A 16,789-nucleotide genomic window follows, 5' to 3' on the forward strand; every position below is an offset into this window, starting at 1 on the left:
GTCACCAAGAAGCGTGGGCTACTGGGCTGTTAAAGTAGATGGCCAAGCTTGTCGGCCAAGAGATCTCATTCAGCAGGGCGGGTCACGGAAGGAGGGCTGCCCGGTGGACGGCATGTGGTCTTCCCAGGCTCCAGAGCTGCCCCCTGGCACAGGCCCTGGAGAGGAGGCGAGGAAGGCTCGTCGCAAGTCGAGATGCCGGTGCCGTGCTGCCATGGGGGGTGCCAGTGGAGTTGAGATGGCAGAGAGACAAGCTTCAAAGTTGCCCAGTTGGGGAGGGCAGCAGCAGCGCTGGCCAATGACACTCGGCCGAGGCGCCAGGGTCGCAGAGATCAAACGAAACATGCCCAGTACGACGAGCGCAGAGAGGCGCCACGGAGCCAATCAGCGCCCGGCATCCAGACAAGCTCGATTGAAAGAGAGAAAAAAAGTTGGGATGAAGAGTTGCTTGTCAGGGCCAAAAAGGGCAGGGTTCGTCCAGCAGGGGAGCTCAGGGCCCGAGGGGATGAGGGGGCGTGATCTGCTTCAGATGCCGTTTCAGCCGACTCTCCAAGCGCACACCAAGAGAACGGACGGGCTGGCAACCGAGCCCTGAAACCTGCAATTGGCTATGCCGCTGAAGTGACTTTGCAGCGGATTGCAGTGTGGCATCGCCAGCAGAACCAAGCAAAGCATGCCTTCTCCCAAGCGCTTGGCTTGGGTATTATTGCCTGCTGCAACTCGTCGTGAAGCTGCTCGGATGCCGGCAACAGCTCGCTCAGCCGGACGGGCCTGTTTCCACACTGCCACTGGACACTGGGACGGCCTTTGTTTCCCGATTTCAGCGCAGGCCGAGGAAAATTGACAGCACGCAGCACAGTGCACTTGGTTTCGACAAGAGCCCCAGTCAGTACCTGTAGATTGCTTGCTGTCCGGTGCAACGGCGGGCGGCAAAAGGCCTGGAAGTCATCTTCGCGGAACCTTGGCAGCAGACGGCCACGGAGATGTGATGCCAGGCTAGGATACGAGATCATGTAGCCCCTTTGGGGGTAAGCGAATCTTGGAACGTCGGGCCCATGTCTGTGTTTACCAATCTTGACATGCATACCGGTACCCAAGATACCCATCTAAGCATCTCTCTTTCATTGATCTAGAGACGACATACGTAGGTACTTACACGTACGATACGTCCATCTTCGGGACCCCGACGGCTCGTCATGTTTGCGACAGACATTTACCCGACCGTTCCGTCCTGTGGTGTCGAGGCCCAACACACACAGCATGAATGATGGCAATGCAGAAAGAAGGGTTCTTTCTTCCGATGTTGTTTCTCCACCGAATAGAGCAAACATTAACCTAGGCCAAATGGGCCAATTGTTGAGAGGGGGAGGAGTTGGAGATGGAGACGGGAGGGAGGCTCAAAACACACACGTGGGGAGGGGAACGGTGGTGCTGCTGGTGGCCCCTACGGCCCCTACCACCCCCCGATACCCGCTAACTTAAAATGACTACCACCTAAAAAGAACGCCTGTAGGCGCACAGCAGGCCTTCTGCGTACCCCTCCCTCGGTTCGGCCTGTGTAGCAGACGGGAACTATCAGCCCCCCCTTCGCCAGGAGCTGGAGCCCTTGTTGTTTTGAAAACATGGGTTCAACGGCTTCCGTGACTCTGCGTCATTGGATCTTCTCCATCCCCTTGGGGATTCCTTTTGCCTCTTTCTATCCGGCCCGGGAAGATCTTCCTCCCGTTGGATCTCTGGATTTGATGAACAACCTACGAGCCACTCGCATGAGGGAGATCGACGACAGCATGCATTCAAGCCGCCATTGGCTTGCATATCATCTCAAATCCCCGTCCATGCCACCAGGCCTACATACATAGCTTTTGCAGCCATATTTGATGGCGTGTAGGTGCCCAGCTGTCGGGCTGCCTCACCTGTCCCGATCCGTGCCGTGATCGCCCACGCGGATCCTCGTGTTTCCGCAAGCACATAAGCAGGATGGACAATCGATCTCTGAAAACCCCCTCTCGGCCAGATAGTGATTCTGTGCTCCGCATTATGCCTCGGGTGTTTCACTGTCCAGTGATGTACCTCCTCCTCCCCCCTTCTCTCTGGACCCGTCTCGGGAAACGTTCATCGCTGTCATCCGGTCAAGTCTCATCTAGCTGACACCTTGGCTCGACAGGCTACCTGGCCGGGGATATCTCTCTCCAGCTTCAGACCGTCCTTGGCTGTGTTAGTCTGATGACTAAGTAAATAACAGCCTCCCAGGCCTCTGGGCACATTGGCGTTCGAGTTTCCGCCCGTCAACGGGCCCGAACAGCCGTCAAACTCGCTTCAGTGCCGTTTGTTTCTCACGATGGGGATCGGAACCCAGCTTCTTGCCCTTTCCTGTTTGTACCTGCCATTCTATTGGACGTTTGAAGGGCAACTTTGCCACTCCCGCCCCCCGACGGGAGTGGGATACGATGCCTAACCGTCTACAGATATACATACACAAGGTATCCGAGTCCAGTAGTCCCAGACCAAGGGCAAGGCCGTTTGTGTCTTGACTGGCTGCCGGCGTCGGAGTTTTGGGGTTTTCTTCTCTCGTTAAATACCTATCCCCGCCCACCAGGCGGCATCGTGATCTACACGCGATCTTCTTTCCTTCCGTTTCCCCCTCTCCCCTCATTTCTCTTCTGCTCAAGCCGATGTTGACAACCCTCCATTTGGCGGACATATCCCCGCCGAGGCTCCGGAGCTCTGCCACCTCTTTCTTGGAGAGGATGTCTAGTTCCCCGATACAATAGGCTCTGTGTCATGTCGATATACAACCGTGGGGCGTGGCCGAGCTGAGGCTGACAGAGGGATTTGGACGTCTGTTTCGAATGAAGGAGCTAGCGCTCTCTGTTGGTATCCCTTCTTCGTTTGCTGTCGAGGCTGGGATTCATATCCTGCGATCACCAGCTATCAATTATGGTCTGTATAAGCCGAGACAGCTTGAATTATTCGATAAGCACGCGATCCCGGACTACATCGTCAAGGCTTTCTCTATTTGGTTGTTAATACTCAGTATCACAATACCCTCGGTCTATCATGTTCTATATCTCGCGCAGCAGGTTATCCAGATGACGTGCCTCTATCAGTCCGACTCCGGCGCCACATTACAAATCAGCCAAAACATATTATTTCGCTCCTCCAGCATTTCGACTCGCCTGGCCCCTTCGTCTCCCCGTGCCCGAACCCTTCCCCTCTTCCAACCCCGCCAGGTCCTCCTCACTCCTGCGTTCCAGCGGTGTCAGATCTATCCTCAACGTCGCGCTCGCACTCTCGCTATTCGTCGCCGTACCATCGCGGCCCCCCCTCGCCTTCGATGGCGTCCACACCCTCATCGTTGTGACCAGGTTGGTGCGCCGCCGACGCCCCTCCGCCGTAACTCCCGCCCACGTTTTCCATCGTGAACGGGCTCGCGGTCGGCTCGTCCAGGATGCTGAGCTCGTGCGGCGTGAAGAGCCGCGGCAGCAGCAGGGCCCGCACGGGGATCAGGGCCAGGATGAAGACGGGGAAGCCCACCGCGGCCACGGTCTGCGTGATGGCGAAGGTGGCACCGAAGCCGACCAGCTCGAGCGCGACGAAGGCCCAGATGGCCGCGCGGCGGGGGATCCGCTTCAGCGGGTGGCTCCTAGGGGTCAGGGACTGGTCGCGGCAGAGGAAGAGGATCTTGACCGTGATGCCGTTCCCTTCAAGCGCTTGGTAGCCCATGATGAAGAACAGCCCCGCGAGGACGGCCTGCGGGATGAGGTGCAACACGATTAGCAGCGGCCCCGTCATGGTCCCCAGGGTGAGGAGACCCTGGGCCAAGTTGGACACCCGCTGCTCGACCACGTGCGTCCTCTTGTACGTATAATGGCCCTTTTCTTCGCCATCCTCGTTGGTGTCGACCTCGACTTTGGTCACACACAGCGATTCGGTATGAAAGGGCGCCTGCGGGATCAGGCCGTTCGGGAACGGGAGACCGAGGAGTCCCGCGATGCCGGTGGTGAGGCCCAGCAGGAAGGTGTCCCAATGAAAGCCGGCCGGCTTCCGGAGCGGAAACTCGGTGCCTTGGGCAATCAGAGACGATACTAACCCGAGCTTGTCAGCGATGGTCCCGCGATCCAATCGAGTAGGCGTGCATCAAACTTACCATTGTGATCGAACCAAAATAGGACGGTTAATAGCACGGCAAAGGGGATAGCGATGAAGATATCTCCTATAGAGATGTCCCAAAAGTGCACAAACCAGCCCCTGTCGGCAGTGGGGAAGAATGGCCGGCTCGTCGGCAGCTTTTCGAGATCGATTGTCTTCATTCGGCCTAGATGCACGAACCCGGTGAAGAAAATGACGGTGAGTGGCGTGCCATAGTCCTTGAGGAAGATGCGGGCCGAATGGCGGAACAGGGGGCCGCCGCCGAACTCGCCGCATGCGTACGCGATCATGAAAACGAGCAGGGCGACCATGACGGAGAGGTAGAAGGGCGCCTCGTTGCCGAAGCGCTCGAGCACCTGGACCCCCTTTTGGAGGTAGATGAAGGCGACATAGAAGCCAAAGATGTCGCAGGGGAACCTGGTCACGTACTTGAGCCAGTTGCATGAGTTGGTGATGGCCAAGATCCAGTGAAAGACAAGCGACCACAGGCCGATACAGCACATGAATGCTAGATAGTTCGTCCCAGTCGGCATCATGATATCGTACACGGTGCTGAAGAGAGGCTGCATTAGTCATCGGTCCAAGCTCCATGCACTTCATGTAGCCAGCCGGCGGCCGGGGTCTGACTTGAACTTACTAGTTGAACACCGTGATGGGCCCCGTCACTCCAACGATAACTAACGGTTGGCAGGCCAGGATGGAGAAAACGACGGCGCCGAGTACCGAGGCCAGGAGAACTTCGTTGACGCCGTATTGCATCCCCGTCTTCGTGAACATGTCTAGCGAGAAGGCCAAGGCAGGCATTATACTGCGTAACGCCGGTCAGTATCTATCAATACAGTACATGGTTGTATAGTTCATGCCCAATGAAGATCCACTTCTGTGCAACCGGACCGCTAGCCAGTGAAATCAGGCACAACAGACAGAGGGCCGAGACTGGGGCAACCGCGGGAGAATGCGCCACTACGGCTGCTACTGCACTGCATAGACGAACTGTACTGCATAGACGAGCCGCTAGCACCTGCATGAACTGAAACCAAGCAGGCAGCCTGGTGAGACATTTGATAGGAACGACAGCGGGGAGGAAAAGGCAATACAAAAAATAAGGTAAAGGGGAGAGGAGGGGAAGGGGCAAAAGTTGATGGGAACTCACTTGGCAAAATACATATACACCGTGGCGGGCACGACTCGGTAGTCCCAAGCATCTCGCCAGTCGCTCCAGTAGTACGGCGCCCGGCGGCGGAGATCGTTCACCATGCCACGGAACAGGTGGATCTTCCACCACTTGTCCGTGGGCGGCTCAGGGGCAACACCGCCTTCATCCTCCTCGCCGTTCCCATTGCGACTGTCGCCAGCAAGGGCACGGCGGCGGCGGTGGTTGCTGGGACCCAGCCCGCTGGCCCACGATGCCTTCTTCTCGTTGTCGGGTGTGCCCACCGCGGTGGTGGGTAGCGTGGAGGCGTTCTCTGCCATACCGCCTTGGAGCGTTGGTGGTGGTGGTGATGATGTCGGTGATAGCACAACGGTCGGTGTGTGTATGTGTATAAACAGCTATGTATTGTTGTATGTATATGTGCGTTTGTGGCTGCCTTAGCGAGGCGGCACTAAGCGGACTTCGAGGCTTGGATCTAAAAAGAAAGTTTCGAAGTCATACTGATGGAAATTAGAGTGTATGCTATGACGGCAACGAAAGATGAAGGCAGGTCCCTATATATATGGACATATAAGTAAGCAAACAAACCCGCAGTCCAGCCTTGGACGATCGTCGTGTCTAGCAGATGGCCATGCCGAGGCTGCAGTGTATGGCCGAGGGAAAGGGCTGAAAATAAGAAGAAGAAGAAGAAGTATTGTCAGCCAAAGGCAATTAATGTTCGGGACGGCAGAAAATAAGGAGTTCAATGAGTAATCAGCAAGTCCCCCGTTCGTCTCGGGAAACCGAGCAGTCCAGTGATTGAATGAAATCAACGAGCGACGAAATTCGGTCAGTATTGCAATGTCCGGGTGTAACTTCGGGTTGGGATCTTTCCTTCTAGAAGCAGCAAGCCGAATCTGACTGTCTATATGTATACCGCCCAAGGGCGGCCCCGGTCAAGAAAGTAGTCGATCCAGGTGGAGTGTGTGTAGAGCGTGTGGGGGGGGAAAGAAAGAAAGCGACCGACCACATGCAAAAGCACGCACTAGTAGTAGGCTCAGCTCCTGATTGGGTGGGGTCGTCATACGCCGGAACGAAAGAAAGAAAGAAAAGACAAGACGATTGATTGATTCGATCGGTCCATAGCCGATTTACATCATTCCCGCGCGGGCAGGCGTCGACGATTGTTTCTCCGCCGTATCAGCTTGGCTGTTCCTACGTCGATCTCGGGTAGGAGAGGGGTTTCTATTGTATGTAGCAGTGGCGTAAACCAGCACCTGACACTTCCCTCATTCCCCTTCTTTCTCTTGGGACGTTACGGTATTGTATGTATGGGATGAACTTGAAATGCGCCCAAGGCTGCTCGAATTAAACCGGGCCTTGTTCCAATCCCGTTCTTCCTCTATCATCTTGTATTCTGCTTGTGTTCGGGGCTTCAGCACAAGACAAGCAGGGGTAATAAATAAATCATTGTGCTATATTTCTGCTAGTCTTCAAGTGTGTTTTCCACCGAGGTTCACGTAGCGTCGTTTTAGATGCCTGCCGGTTGAATCCGAGAACCTCGAATCTTGCCCGTTCGCGTGTGGAACCGGGTCCCGATTAACCAACGTGTGCCCTTGTGGACCGTGGACCCCAGCTTCTGCCCGGGCAGCAGCTTGCTTATGTTCATGAGTCATCATCACCTAGCTCGAGCAGTTGCTGCGACTGTACTAGGAATAAAAACAATTGACATTTATCCTAATACTATTGGCCAATATAATTGGAAGGGTATCATCAACTAAACCGAACTATGTGCAAACGCACAACAGTGTGCCAGGGAATCAGCCAACATATATCATTGACCTCTTCCATCCCTGTCCATTCACCACATTCATCCTTCTGTCCTCATCCCTTGGATTTCTTCCCCTTTCGTAAAAAGTAATATTGACAAAAAAAAAAAAAAAAAAAAGAATAGCATCATTCCATTGCTTAGGGTGTGCTGTACAGTACTGCAAGATAGTACCTGGTGATATGTCGTGTGATCTCCGTAACTACCGGCTGGGGTATTTACATATGGCCGTGTATCATGTGAAAAGCAATAGATTAAGAGTGGCAGGTCGATATCATGACCAAATTTTGGAACCCGTGCTCCTTTCTCTCTCTTGTCCCCTCGCCCGGCGGCGAGTTCGAAATGTGTTGGTGAGTGGATGAGTGGTGTGTATAGAGAGTGATCGATCGTCTACCATTCCGTCTTCTCTTCATCTATGCTCTGTCGCTCGTCGTCGACGAGCTTCGGAGCTCGCCCATTAGCGAATCCACCATGTCCATCCCGGACTGTTTATTCCTCGTGTGGTGCTTCCCCGTCGGACGATTAGGCTCATCCTGAGTCGTTGTTATGGTCAAGTCGGTTGTAGATGCTCGAGGAAAGGCACGCTCAAGGGTCACGCCTAGTCCACTCGCACTCGACTCGGCGCCGCTGCTATCTCGCTCCGAGGCCATGGACGGTCGGCTACTGTAGTCACTCAAGCTCGACTCATTCCTCGACTTGTAGCGACTGTTTGGCGTTCCCCAGCTATTCATAAGCTTGTCCATCAATGCTTCTTGTGCTTGCATGCGCCGGCTGATGGACATCAACGCATCATCTCCCAGTTTCGGTGTGCATGGAGTTGAAGGGACTGAAACATCCGAGACTATCGGTTTATCCATTTCCGACTTTGTATCCCGCTCGGCGTCCTCCGAACCTTCCATTCCTTCGGCCTCCTTGACAGATCCGTCGTGGTCGAGCCGGAGTCTTGCTATGTTAGACTCACTTCGGCCTTTGCGGGGGTGCTTGTCATTAGCAGCAGCCTTGGAAGCTATCTTTTCCGCAGCTGGCTGGGTACCATCAAACCCATCGAAAGTGCGGTCCATGTTGGTATCCGTAGGAGAACTGGTAGGAGTACTGGTAGTGGTAGTGGTGTCGGGTGTTGCCTTGGTGTCGGTTGTGGGATCGGGTGTCGTACCCTCTTGCGTCGAAACAGCCTGTATAATCGAGATTCTCTTGGCTTCCGCCTCCATATCATTACTGAACTCGCGCAACGTCAGACCAACGCACATCCCATCCCCTTGCATCTCCAACAGCATCCTCGACATGTTCTTCATTAAGGGTCCCATTACCCCGGTCCAGGCATCTCCTTTCCGAGACAGCGTCTCAATATGCTGCTCAGGTTCAGGAGTGGTGGGTGTGGTGACATCACGTGACACACCAGCATCTTCATCTTCGCATGAGCCGATGGCGGGATCATCTTGGCTGAGGGTATCGGTAGGATCGTCTTCACAGGAGACATTGATTGTAGGTTCGTCTTCGAACGAGGTGTCGTAATCTTCCTCGGTCCTTGGAACAGTGACAACTGTCCTGGCGATCATGCTGGCAATCTCCTCTTCCTTTTGTTGCTTCTCCTTGCGAAGACGCTCCTGGATGTTAGCAAGTCGCTGACTCGGATCTGGTCTCTCTTCTTCCTCTTCACTTGAGAATGAAGAGTCATCCGCATCCGAATGCTTCGAAAGTGGAGTGGGCTCCGGTGTGGGCAGCCGGACTGGGAGGGGCCGCATTGCGCTTAACCTTCTGTTCAGGAATGGCTCGGGCGTTTCCGGAGGTGTGGGCATCCGAGACATATTGTGGTCGATCGGCACAGCGGGAGATTCAAAGCGCTCGAGAAGACCCGTAAGCGAATTCCTTGCAATTCGCACCGACAATGGTCTTTGACGGGGTTTAGCCTTGACTTTGGCAAGTGGTAACCGATGGTTGAGATCGTAGTTGGCCTTCTCCAGGAACATGTGAGATAGTGGACGCGGTCGTGACGGTGTTATGGCCCCAGTCCCGGGCTCCAGATTGGCGACAACGAAGATGGGCGAGATCGTGAGATGCTCGGACGAAGGTGTGAAGGTGGGGCTTTTTGGAATGTCGTCTGGTATTGTTTCCATTACCATAGTGGAAGATATCGACAATTGGTGGCGGAGTGGCCTCGGCGGGTTCGCAGATGCTGAGAGTGCGGGGGAGCAACCCCCCCTGCGTGGAGGGGGCAGATGAGGCGGAATATGTAGAGCATCGTCTCTCGTCGGACTCAATTGGCGGACTCGGAAGAGAGGTCAGAGTTTCGTTTGCGAGAGGCGACGGTCCCGAAACGGACGACCTCATATGAGAGCGTAATGCACCACCACCACTCCCGCCAGGGAACCACCCAAGGACGGGCGAATCCACGGATTGGGATATGCGTCGCCTAAAAGCCTGTTCTCCAGCAGGAGCTGGAGCCAATCCTCCTTTGTCTTCGCTATGGTTCGTATCCAGAGCCCAAACCTTACGTGCTGTTCTGCGTGCCATCCGGCGCTCTATGAGCGATTGCTGCACATTTGACTTCTCAACCGCATTTCTCGAGTTGGGGCGCGGAACATCTGTTGCAGCTTGTCTCACAGGTGCCGAACCTTCCGGAGCCGCCGCACCTTGCGTAGAGTTTACCCGTTGGATCTGAGGTGGAACCTTAGCTGGACTTAACCTGGCCTCTTCTGACAAGTCGTCGAAGTCGAGAGAGGTGCGGCTGCTGGCAATGTGTCTGCCGTAGTCGTCGTTGGCATTGGTGGAATCAATCGTGGTTGAGGTGGTGTCGCTTCTGGCCGATTGCTGCGAAGCCCTGCTGGTTGCCAAGGATTGCTGGTAGGAGTCCGTGGTTATGGTGAGGTCGCTGGCTTGGGAGACTCTTTGCAAGTCAGCAGCAGCGGCGCCATCGTACATTGAATAGACCGAATCTGGCCTCTCGCGAGCTGTTGCAAATGAAGCAGCAGACTCGGGCCGTCCGAATGCATCCACGAGGATGGAGGTCGAACCCATGGATTCGCGACGCGCTAATTGGGCAGCGGCCGAAGAAAGTAGGGAATTGGTTTGATTAGTAGTAGGGGGCATCTGGGGCTGCCCCTGGTCGGTCATGACAACATGGTGCTGATCGGGTCGTGCAGTGGAATTGGATGCCGGGGCATGCTGCAGGCCGTCGTGACAATCCGGCCGCATCACGATTTCATTGAGTGATGCGGTTGGAAGCAGAACAGCAGTCGACACAGCCGACGACGACGAGAGTTGTTTATCACTTGTCGCATGGCGGCCGTTAGTGCTAGCAGCCGACGTCTTAGATGAGGTGCGAGGTCTGATCGTAGGTGGGGAGCCTGGTGGGGACGGAGACGAGGTTATAGTGCCGGTGCTATTGGAGCGGGCAGTGGACGGTCTTGAGCTACTGGGAGGCGAGGGAAACGTTGTTGAAGCTAGCATCTTAGCAAAGCCCGGCGAATCAGGAAGAACATTAGCTTGAGGCACTTGCAGCCCTGATTGGACAGCAATATTCGCCAACGCTCTGGGAGATTTGCAGGGCGAGGTACTCGCTGTTGGACTACCCGCTCCGCCAAGGCTAAAGGCTTTCGACATCTGCCTTCGATGCTGCAAAGAGGTCGTTGGTGTTGGCGGCAATGGTGACGCCGGGGATGGCATGGGCCATTGCCGCGTGGGACTGGAACTACTACCACCTGCATTGCCGCATTCCTCTGTGCCATTAACAGGAGGAGAAGCGCTGGTTGTATGTGCATCCGAGACTTCGGACCCCGGCAACAAAGCTTGCGCTGTCTGTACCGCCGCCGGAGGCAGCAGTACCTTGACGGCTCGCACGATTTGCTCAGAAGGTTCTGAGGCTGAGGCCGAGCCTGATCCTAACGGCTCAGGTCCATCATGCTTGCTAACAATCGTTATACTCTCCGGCAGACGAGCCCCGTGAATGGGCAAGTGCTGCTGCTGGGCCCGCTCCGGTTTCGAGGTACTTCTTGGCAGCTTCCGTCCCGCTGCCACTCCTATGGATGATCGTCGAGAGGGAATGGCAGGTAAAGGAGTCGTGGAACTCATGGTGCCTCGTGACGATGTCCTTTCTGGCCACCACCATCCCCCATTGCCATCGGGCCCCCCTGCTGGAGGGGTCGTATTCTGGGTTGTGATTTGGGTGGGGGCCCCGAAGATTGTCTCTGGAGCCTGGAACCACGGGCCACTGCCCTCTATGGATATGGGCAGGGAAATCAGAGCATAGGGGTTTCCGTCAGCCGTCGTCTGCAAAGTGACACCATCGGGCAGGTGTGCTGAGGCTGACTGGAAATGCTGGGACCTCGACCTCTTGGCCCTTCCACGCAGCGATTGCCCGGACCACAGCAGCTTCCGCCCATCCGCTCCACAGAATACCGTGCACTCCTCGTCTGCGGATAGGCTGTTTCGAGTTTCGGAGGGTGGTATCGTCGTCCTGAAGAACTCGGCCAAAGCGCGAAGATTATCTCTCTCGACCACGGCGTCGCGGGCCATATCACGCAACGTCTCTCGGGAGAAGGTCGAGTTGATTATGTTGGAAGTCGACTTGGCGCGAGGCAAGCCAACGCGTCTTGGCCCTGCTCTTCCCGTCATGGCGACCATGACATTTCAGATTCGGCGTTGCTTGTTCAAAGCTGTGCAGTATCGTATCGCTGGCACTGACACTGGCACTGGCACTGGCCCCGTCCGTGTGTGTCGCTCCACCCAGGCCTCTGTTGTGCAGCATAAAATCCAGGTTTTTGGTGATTTTATTTGGTTCGGGCTATAAGTGGTTTGCGATATAGTAGGAGCTCCTCGTCTTGGTTGTGGTCCAGCCAGAATCAGTCCACAAGATGACCGAGCTACAGCCGGCAAATAGCGAGCCCCGTAGAAATATTATTTATAGAGATGTATCTCAGATTGGTCGTAACCTGGAGGACAGTCGTTGGCGGTTGAGAGTGGTAAATCGTGGGGTCAAGATGGACGAGGTGTATGGGTAAGACAGACAGGCAGACAGACAGATAGGACAAAAGTGGTGCAGTCAAGCACACAACGGGTAGACAGACAGGCAGACAACTGCCTGCTGGACCCGGGGGTAGAGAAGATAAAGGTGCCGACAACGTCTACCTCTGGAAGGGAAAGCAGAGGAAGAAAGGTTTGTGTCGTATCCCAGGCGCATATGGGGAGCGGAAATGGTACGGTAAACGAAACGAGAAAAGAAACGTGAATCGACACAGCAGCAAGCAGAAAGAACGACCAGCCTCCCCCAGGCGGCACGGCTACGATCACGGACTAGGGACCCTACTCGATCCCCTAACAAATAAGCAAACCTGTGAACAGGCCCTTGGTGGGAGTAGTGACGTTCCTAGCTGCAAACAGGTCGATTGTCACCGCGAGAGGCCATGTTGATTCCACCCGGATCCCTCTCGGCGCCAGCATGTTGTCCACATAAAACCAGTCGGACGGCGCTATCGCGCTGCCTAGTTGGCCAGCCGCGGTCCTGCTGGGCCGTCTTGCTCTTTCCCTTTTTTCTAAGAATTTTCTTTCGTCTCTGAAGATCCCAGCCCCAGACGAGTCGAGGAAGGTGCGTGCGAGGAGGAGGCTAGGAGTACACCTGCAAGATTTGGGATGGCAGGCACATCATCTTGGGTGACGAGAACTCGAGCGCCACCTGCGCCCGCAGCCGAAACGGGCAATCGAGTCGAATCGAGGCTGCATTCGTTCGCTGCTCAATTTACGATGCAGCTGCTAAGAGGTAATTAGCTCGTCCCGCCTTGCCGAACACGGCCTAGACGCCAGGGCAACACCAGGGGAACGCCGGGGGGCGACAAGGGCCACGAGTAAGGATCGACAGGTCGGTGCAGGGGCTAAGTGGTGTGCAATCAACGCATCGTCACAACAAGGCAAGATTGCGGAGACGCACTCTCGGTCCAAAGCCCAGGAGGCATCCCTGGAAGTGGGAAATAGCCCGAGGTTTATGAACTGGCAGTCACGCAGCCTGCGTTGCGTTGGGAGGGACCGGCACACCGATGGTGCCTAGGTAATAAGAAAGCATAAGAGCCAGAAAGGGTTTGTCACCCAAGTTGCATCGGCTGCGGGACACTCGTTCGGGAGTGTTGCACGACATGCGATACAAATGAGACAATTTACCTTGTCGTATCTCCGGCCTGGCATTCACATCAATGTTGGGACGAACGTGACTGACTGAGACCGAACCCCCAACCCCCACCCAGCACGCCAGCCTAATTCTGACAACTGCTTGTCTAAGACCTGTGAACCATGGTCGCTCAACACACGGTACCAATCCATTTCTTATATTCTCCTAGACCCTATACAAATGCAGGTATGCCATCTGCTTCCAAGCCAATCCCTCACGTCAGACGACCTTTTTACAAGGGGTTTGGGAATAAACGGATGACTGCAGCGATGGTTGCCATGTGGTAGGGTAGCATAGACCAATCCCTGAATTATTGTTATTCAGTGGATAACGTGTCATAACCCGGATAATCAATCTGCTTAACTCACAGGCGTTGGATCCAGATATTAGCGAGACACGGTATTAACTACTTCTTGCGACAAACGTCTATTTACTATCTGTACACGTCGCTGGAGGGGGTTTTAAACCAAAAATAACAAACACTTGAGTAAACATACACATAAGTTGGGAGCTTCCAAGCCATGCAGCCGCCTTGACGCCCTTGATGCTCTGCACAATCTGCACAGCCTATCTACATGACGTACATACATGTCATCCCAATCCTAATTCATTCAGTTCCCTAACCGCTTGAAAATGGCCGGCTGCGGCGGGATAGGGGGCGTGTCCAACCCCTCGGTGGGAGGCGGCGGAGGCGGCGACTTGTCGTCCGGCTTTTCGCCCTTTCCACCAAAGTACTTGGTGAAGTCGTCACGGTCGTCGAACGGCCGGGGACCCAGCAGGCGCACCATGTCGTCTCGGGTCAACACCTCTTTCGACAGCAGCTCCTCGGCTACGATGCCAACTTCCTTCTGCTTCTCAACTAGGAGGTCCTTGCATTGCTTGTAGGCTTGGTCAACGATACGCCTCACCTCCGAGTCGATTACCTGCGCGGTCGCTTCCGCAAAGGGCTTGACCAGTTCATTCTGATCCTTTTGGAAATGCATAGGCCCGACCTTTTTCGACATACCCCACTGTGTCACCATGGCGTTTGCCATCCCGGTGACCTTCTTAAAATCGTCACTGGCTCCCGTGGTAACGGTAGTGAAGTGCAGCTCTTCCGAGATGCGACCACCTAGAGTCATGGCCATGCGATCCAAGAGTTGCTTTTCGCTCATAAGATAAGCATCCCCCGGTAGATACTGCGCATAGCCAAGGGCACCTTGGCCACGTGGGATGATCGAGACCTTGAGAAGCGGGTCGGCATACTTGAAATACCACCCGCAAATAGCGTGGCCAGCTTCATGGTAGGCCACAGTTCGCTTCTCTTCAGGGTTAAGAACGAGTGACTTGCGTTCCAGACCACCAATAACACGCTCAATGGCCTGCTCAAAGTGCTGCATGGTGATGGTAGGGGCATTGACTCGGGCAGCTAAAGCATACGTCAGTACAAGCAAAACCGAGGTGATGATTAAGGGGTATATCTGGACTTACCAACAAGGGCAGCTTCGTTGACACAGTTCGCGATATCAGCACCGGCGAAACCCGGTGTTAAAGCTGCGAGTCTCCCGCTAAGATGCTCCTGCTCTTCGTTGGTGACAACCTTCTTGAGGTAGACCTTGAAAATATCTTGACGGCCGGCCATAGTAGGTCTGTCAATGTAGATGTGTCGATCGAATCGACCTGGTCTCATCAGAGCCTTGTCCAAAACATCGGCTCTGTTGGTACCGGCCAGAACGACAATTTGGTCCGTCGTGTTGAATCCGTCCATCTCCGTCAGAATCTGGTTGAGCGTAGCTTCGCGCTCGTCGTTACCACCGCCGAATTTACCATTTCCTTCAGATCGAGACCGACCTATGGCGTCAATCTCGTCGATAAAGATGATACAGGGGGTCTGCTTTCGGGCGGTCGCAAACAAGTCTCGGACTCGGGAGGCACCAACACCGACAAACATCTCCACAAATTCGGAACCACTGACGCTGAAGAACGGCACGCCGGACTCGCCCGCCGTTGCCTTTGCCAGCAGAGTTTTACCCGTACCAGGAGGTCCAGAGAGAATGGCACCGCGGGGGATCTTGGCACCTAGCCTTTGGAACTTCTCGGGCTTCTGCAGGAAGCTTACGAACTCCATGATTTCTGCCTTCGCTTCATTCATACCTGCCACATCGGCGAACTTGACCTTTACTGCCGACTCCACATTGAAACGCTTGGCCTTGCTCTTGCCGAACCCAAACATACCACCGCCTGCTCCGCCACCGGCTCCGCGTCGCGACATCCAGTAAAGCAGACCAACGAATAGTAGTGTAGGTCCGAAAGCACCGAAAAGACTCATCAATGTACTGTCTCCGACGTAGCTGACGGGGATCCTGTCCGACGGAGGAATGCCCAATTCTTCTTGCGCCTCGTCCAGATGCCTCTCAAAGACGTCAGGGGAGCCAATAGAGAAGTAATAAGTGAAGCCTGGCCGTGTAGCGAGTGAGTCAGGATACATTGAAGCAGTCGCCTCTTTGTTCAGCTCTACGCGGACGCGTCGACCCACAACCACCAACTTGTCCACCAAACCCTTCTCGAGGAAGTTCTTGCGCAGCTCCTGCCAGGTGATCTCGCGTGAGCTTTCGTCGAACATGGAGTTGTATAACCAGTAGGCGACAACGGTGGCGATAATCGTAGTAAGCCAGTCATTGCTCCTCAGGGGGTTGCTATCGGCTCCTGGCGGCGGCGTCGATTGCTTCTTCTGCTGCTGTGATGACTCAGAGGTCTTGCCATCTTCCGATTTCGATGATTCGCTCTGTTCGTTGTCGGGCGTCTTGGGGTTGAACATGCCGCCCGAAGGCTTCCTGCCTTCTTTTTCAGCGTTTTCGACCTCGATGATGCGATCGGCCAGCTGCGATGCAACCGAGTTCAAAGACATGAGGAGCTTGTAACTATCTTGCAGCGAGAATTCGCCCTGGAGTTTCTTCTGGATTAAATCGCGGAGCTCGACGGGAACGCCGGTCTTTTGGAGCATGCTAACGACATCCTTGGAGCTCTTGCCGTTGTAGGTTATGCTCCACCACTTGCCGCCGTTGTCGCTCATTTGGTCCAGCTCGGCGAACTCGGCTTTGGTGAGGTGAACCCACCCGGGAGGCAGGTCGTACTTGGTGTCGCCATCCTCGGTTTTGGAAGCTTCGGCTTCGGCTTCAGCTCCTGGCTCAGCCTTGGCTGGGCCGGGCGACGAAGTGTTCTTGACCTCGGGCTCCTTGGAGCTGTCCTTGTCGTGCTCCGGGGTCTGTTTCGGCTGCTTGTCCTTATCTCCGGAGTAGTATCGGGGATGCTGCTGGAGGCGCAAGTGCTGCGACGCCCAGAGGGAGGGTGCAATGGGCGAGATCCGGGCTATCCTCGACGTCGTCGAACGTGTATACGCGCTCAGCGAGGATCTGGATAAGTGCGCGAGGCTAGTCGACCGCCGTAGGAAGCTTGACATGACGGGCAAGGTCGATAGCGAGCGCCGCTTCGACCGGGTTATTGGCGGCTAGAGAGATGTGTGGTTTCGAAGATGTCCAGCTGCCGTTTC

The 16,789-nt window shown here is 55.1% G+C and overlaps 5 protein-coding genes across 5 annotated transcripts; all 5 read right to left on the minus strand.

The window, feature by feature from the left end:
• Nucleotides 1-605: 605 nt before the first annotated feature.
• Nucleotides 606-1,195, minus strand: PG986_002032 (uncharacterized protein; the record flags this gene model as incomplete). Its single annotated transcript, XM_066838254.1, has 2 exons — nt 606-1,103; nt 1,154-1,195. The coding sequence occupies 2 exons, from the start codon at nt 1,193-1,195 to the stop codon at nt 606-608; spliced, it is 540 nt and encodes a 179-aa protein (XP_066707147.1).
• A 2,096-nt stretch (nt 1,196-3,291) lies between these two features.
• On the minus strand, nt 3,292-5,619 carry PG986_002033 (Anion exchange family protein; the record flags this gene model as incomplete). Its single annotated transcript, XM_066838255.1, has 4 exons — nt 3,292-4,082; nt 4,145-4,698; nt 4,784-4,954; nt 5,300-5,619. The coding sequence occupies 4 exons, from the start codon at nt 5,617-5,619 to the stop codon at nt 3,292-3,294; spliced, it is 1,836 nt and encodes a 611-aa protein (XP_066707148.1).
• Nucleotides 5,620-7,519: 1,900 nt separating this feature from the next.
• Nucleotides 7,520-8,911, minus strand: PG986_002034 (uncharacterized protein; the record flags this gene model as incomplete). The annotated part of the gene is made up of 1 exon (XM_066838256.1): nt 7,520-8,911. One exon carries the CDS (start codon nt 8,909-8,911, stop codon nt 7,520-7,522), a length of 1,392 nt encoding a protein of 463 aa, XP_066707149.1.
• Nucleotides 8,912-9,008: 97 nt separating this feature from the next.
• PG986_002035 (uncharacterized protein) lies at nt 9,009-11,717 on the minus strand (the record flags this gene model as incomplete). Its single annotated transcript, XM_066838257.1, has 1 exon — nt 9,009-11,717. One exon carries the CDS (start codon nt 11,715-11,717, stop codon nt 9,009-9,011), a length of 2,709 nt encoding a protein of 902 aa, XP_066707150.1.
• A 2,154-nt stretch (nt 11,718-13,871) lies between these two features.
• PG986_002036 (uncharacterized protein) lies at nt 13,872-16,699 on the minus strand (the record flags this gene model as incomplete). The annotated part of the gene is made up of 2 exons (XM_066838258.1): nt 13,872-14,668; nt 14,731-16,699. The coding sequence occupies 2 exons, from the start codon at nt 16,697-16,699 to the stop codon at nt 13,872-13,874; spliced, it is 2,766 nt and encodes a 921-aa protein (XP_066707151.1).
• Between the last annotated feature and the right edge of the window lie 90 nt (nt 16,700-16,789).

Source organism: Apiospora aurea (genome assembly GCF_038362705.1).
Source record: "Apiospora aurea strain CBS 24483 chromosome Unknown utg000001l_segment0_segment0, whole genome shotgun sequence".
Taxonomy (NCBI): domain Eukaryota; kingdom Fungi; phylum Ascomycota; class Sordariomycetes; order Amphisphaeriales; family Apiosporaceae; genus Apiospora; species Apiospora aurea.